At 52.6% G+C, this 3,870-nt stretch overlaps 1 protein-coding gene across 1 annotated transcript in view; it reads left to right on the forward strand.

Moving 5' to 3' along the window:
- The first annotated feature begins 751 nt into the window (after positions 1–751).
- SLC6A5 (solute carrier family 6 member 5) overlaps positions 752–3,870 on the forward strand; it is a 26,679-nt gene continuing 23,560 nt past the window's right edge. The window contains exons 1-3 of the mRNA XM_057383641.1: positions 752–829; positions 1,748–2,266; positions 2,889–3,027. Of these exons, the coding sequence (XP_057239624.1) occupies positions 752–829; positions 1,748–2,266; positions 2,889–3,027 (736 nt within the window). The remainder of the gene's footprint in view (positions 830–1,747; positions 2,267–2,888; positions 3,028–3,870) is intronic.

Consider the following 3,870-nt stretch of genomic DNA (forward strand, 5'->3'; position numbering starts at 1 on the left):
TTCCAACATCTGATCTGTGCACTGCAGAAATGTAGATTAAARAGAAGGCAGCTGCACTAAGAGGGAGGAGGAAGAGGAGTAGAAATGGAAGGTTTGCCCCCGTTTCTCTCCTGCCTCGGGTGCAGCAGTACGTGTTTCTCACATGTTCCCCCTAATYACCAGCAGGAAAGTTGCTCGGTGCTCGGGGTGGCTGTGGTTTCGCAGTCAGCCCCCACATGAGTCACAGGAGCACGCAATGCCGCTGCCGCCTGAGTGACAGCAGCCGCCGCTCCGGCTCCTCGGTGCCCCTTTAAAACCTGAAACCAAGGCTAATGATTTATCAACCTCTTATTATCAAGAAAATGTCACACCAAGGGCACCTTGCTAAGCACTGACGCAAACCCAGGCTTTCCCAAGGAACTATAGAAAGCTTTGCTCTCAACTGGGCAAAATCCAGTCCGTCCAGCGCCCGTAGTGCTGTTTTTACCTCTATCGGCTCCATCTGTGGCTATTTAAGGCATGGTAAGTGTTGGGTTTCTCCTCTGCGATCCCGGGAAGGGCTGGAGGAGCGGAGCGGGGAGCTGTCCGCGGTGCTGCCAGCGGAACCAGCGCGGAGCATCCCGCGGACGCGGTAGGGATGCTGCGGGGGAGGGGGAGCACGGGGAACGCTGAGGAACCCCAAAATGCGCTCATTTAGCGACAGAGCCCGTGCCGATCTCACCCCTGGTGTCGGGAGAGGGGGATTACCGTGGAGAGAAAACTTGTGGCGGAAATGGAGACGGGGAGTTTTGTGGAACGCTCCGAAAAAAGGAAGTGTATTTGTAAAGCTAACATTGAACGGATGGAAAAGGTAGGGCTTGYCTGCAGGGTGCTTAATATATCAAAAGAAATTGCATTTTAAATTGTAGTTTTAAACTGGAGGGAAAGACAGAGGTGAGTGTGCGAGTGTCGCCAGTAATCTATTCAATGATTAGGGAATGGTTAAATATTTTTTTTAGCATAATGTGAGTCGGAAACATAAGAAGAAGAATAGGGAAAAGCTACTGTTAGTGGCGCTTATCCCGCTGTGGCAGTGCGGTTACGTTTTGGGGTTTGGTGTTTGTTTTGTTTTTTTTTTTTTATTTTTTTTTTATTTTTTATTTCAATGTCTTGCTGACGGGATTTGAAGCGTGGTAGCCAGCTCAGAAATGTTCACCAGCATTATTTCACTTGTTTTTTAACATCCCCGGCTGCCTACTGGGCAGCTTGTCTCTTGCTCATATATATTAAAAAAAAAAGTCGATGTGCATTGTTGAATGACAGAAAGGAAATGGGGCGTAAAATTAAAGAATCTTTCTACACTGGTGATAGGGAAAGGAGCATCCTACAGTCGTGATGTGAAATCTAACGAGGTCTTGGCGGCGCAGTGCTGTAGAAACACTTATTTAAACTTGAATTACGGCTTTGCAGATGCTGGTGGTGTTTTTTGTTTGAGGTTTGTTGTTTGGGTTTCTTTTTTTGGGCCGGGGGGGAGGGTGGGTAGTGTTGGAGGGTTTTTTTTTTGTGTACCGTACTCGTTTTTCCCCCAGAGTATTAASGCTGAATGGGAGGGCAAGCAGACGAGCCGTGGCTCCTCGAAATTCTGCAACGCTCCCGTATCCCGATTTTCCGGCGCATGCGTTTCCCGCACGAGGACCAAAATTCGTGGAACCTCCGCAGTGCCAACACGTTTTTTTTTTTTCTTCTTCTTCTTCTTCTTTTGGTAAAATATGTGACGTTCTCATTTTAGGATTACGCCAGTCAGAGGGATATGAGCAAGCAGCTCGTGAACAACCCCGAAGCGGTGGCTCCCGGACCCAACGAAGGTGCGGGAGTTGTAAGAGCCAGCCCCGAAAATGAGCCGCAAAATGCCCCTCCGCAAACCCCCGCAGCCACGGCCAGGCTCCCCCGCTCCCTCTCCAACGACAGCAAAACTCTCCCCTCCGAAGAAACGAAACCAAACGACCTCGAGAGGACCAAAGTCGGGATCTGCAAGCTCAGCAGCACCCCGGCGCAAASCAACTCCACCCTCCGGAGGGAATCTGTGGAAACCTTTCCCTGCAAGCCTGGCCCCGGGGCAGGGATCGCCGGGCAAGCTGCTATCCCTCACTGCAAAATTCCCGCTTTGCACAGCACGGACGGGGACGCTTCTCTGAGCCTCGGGAAGAGCACGCTGGAGCAAAACAACGCCTGGGTGACCTTGAGCCAGAGCACCGTGGTGCTGGGCACCGATGGCAACACTTCTGTTCTTCCCGGCAGARTCGAGGGGGTGAGTTGTCTCCTTACGGGTTTTCTTGGAGGTCTTTGCCRCTCAGCACCGATTTGGGGTGGAAGWTCCACAATCCGGTGGGGATGAGTCGGGGATGGGGCTGTGCGGCGGGGGGGAGGGAAGGAAGAAGGGGAAAGAGGATCTTAAACGCGGTGCTGTACCGCACTCTTGGTGCAAACGAGCATCCTGTGTAATTCCAGTCGGTAATTCCAGACGCTCACCCCGTCCTATGTGCATTTACCCTGACAGAGGGTGGTGGTGGCTCGCTAAAGGGGGTTTTTACCTCTCCTGGATGTGCTGGGATGTGCCCGTCCGACGGCGCCAAGGGCTTCAATCCCCGGGGAAGCGATGTGACTGCCCTCGGAACGGGGCTTCAGGAGCCGGCCGTGATTGAAACGCCTATTTTGTGGGCTTTTTTTGGATAAAACAGAGGCCTAACAGCGGCGGGGGCTGCAGGGGAGGGGGCCGGGAGGGTCCCCCGGTCCGGCCGGTGCTCACCGGGTCTCCCTCCGGTGGAGCCGGCAGCACCGCCGCGATGTTTGAAGAAAGCTGAACCACCTGAAGTGGCTGGTTTCCCATGTCTCTCTCTTCCTCCCTTCTCCTGCTTTTTCCCCACTTTCAGGAAGACGATGTGGGGGATGAAAATAAAGCCCGAGGGAACTGGTCTAGCAAGCTGGATTTCATCCTCTCCATGGTGGGTTATGCAGTGGGGCTGGGCAATGTCTGGAGGTTCCCGTACCTGGCCTTTAAGAATGGGGGAGGTATGATGGCTTTTTCCTGTCTCTCTACCTGCAGTACCGTACGGGTCTGAGCCTGTCCCTGCCTTTTTGGCGGGGAGAAACACGAGGGAAGCGGGGCCGGCGGCTTCCTATTGCCGGGCAGCCMGCCCCGGGCCGAGCCGAGGTGCGGGGGCATCTTCAGACCGTCACACGCTTGGTGAAACATTTGCCTGGGTTTTTATTTATTTTTATTTTTTTTGTTTGTTTGTTTGTGTTATTTTTTCGGTTTTGGGGGGTTTTGGTTTTGTATTTTTGATGGTCACCTCCGGAAGCAGGAAAGCCCTGAGATTTCTTTAAAAGGCAGCGCTTTCCTTAAAAAAACACCTGCAATTGGCGCTGGCCGGAGGGAGGGAGGAAAATGAAGCGGCGCCGGAATCCCCCTCMCCTCATTCCCTCATTCCCTCATTCCCTCAGTCAGGGCTGAGCCCCCAATCGCTGGCAGGGGGAAAGGGGAGGGAGCAGAGGGCTGTACCCAGGACTTTAGAGAATCGGGATAGTTTGATGCCGAGGCGAGACATCCCGTTATTTCACGAGGTTTGGGGCAATTGCTTTAAATCTCTCCACGATCCGATTGAAAAATAATTGTTTGAAACAGAGCSAATGTCGATCAGCAGCGTGGAGGAGGGGAGAAGTTGGAAGAGGAGTTGTGCCCTCAATGGTTTAAAAGGGGAAAAAGTCGTTTATTTACCGGGGTTCTCCGACTAGAGGCTCTTATTGAAACGGAGACCCGGGGATGTTGCTGGATTTAAACTCCTGCAGCTCTAAGCAGCTGTGAGGGAGATCAGCAGGGAATATTGGTGCTGTGATCATCGAAAACTGTTGTGT

Source organism: Malurus melanocephalus, unplaced genomic scaffold (genome assembly GCF_030028575.1).
Source record: "Malurus melanocephalus ecotype Western Australia unplaced genomic scaffold, MMel_1.1 scaffold_647, whole genome shotgun sequence".
Lineage (NCBI taxonomy): Eukaryota > Metazoa > Chordata > Aves > Passeriformes > Maluridae > Malurus > Malurus melanocephalus.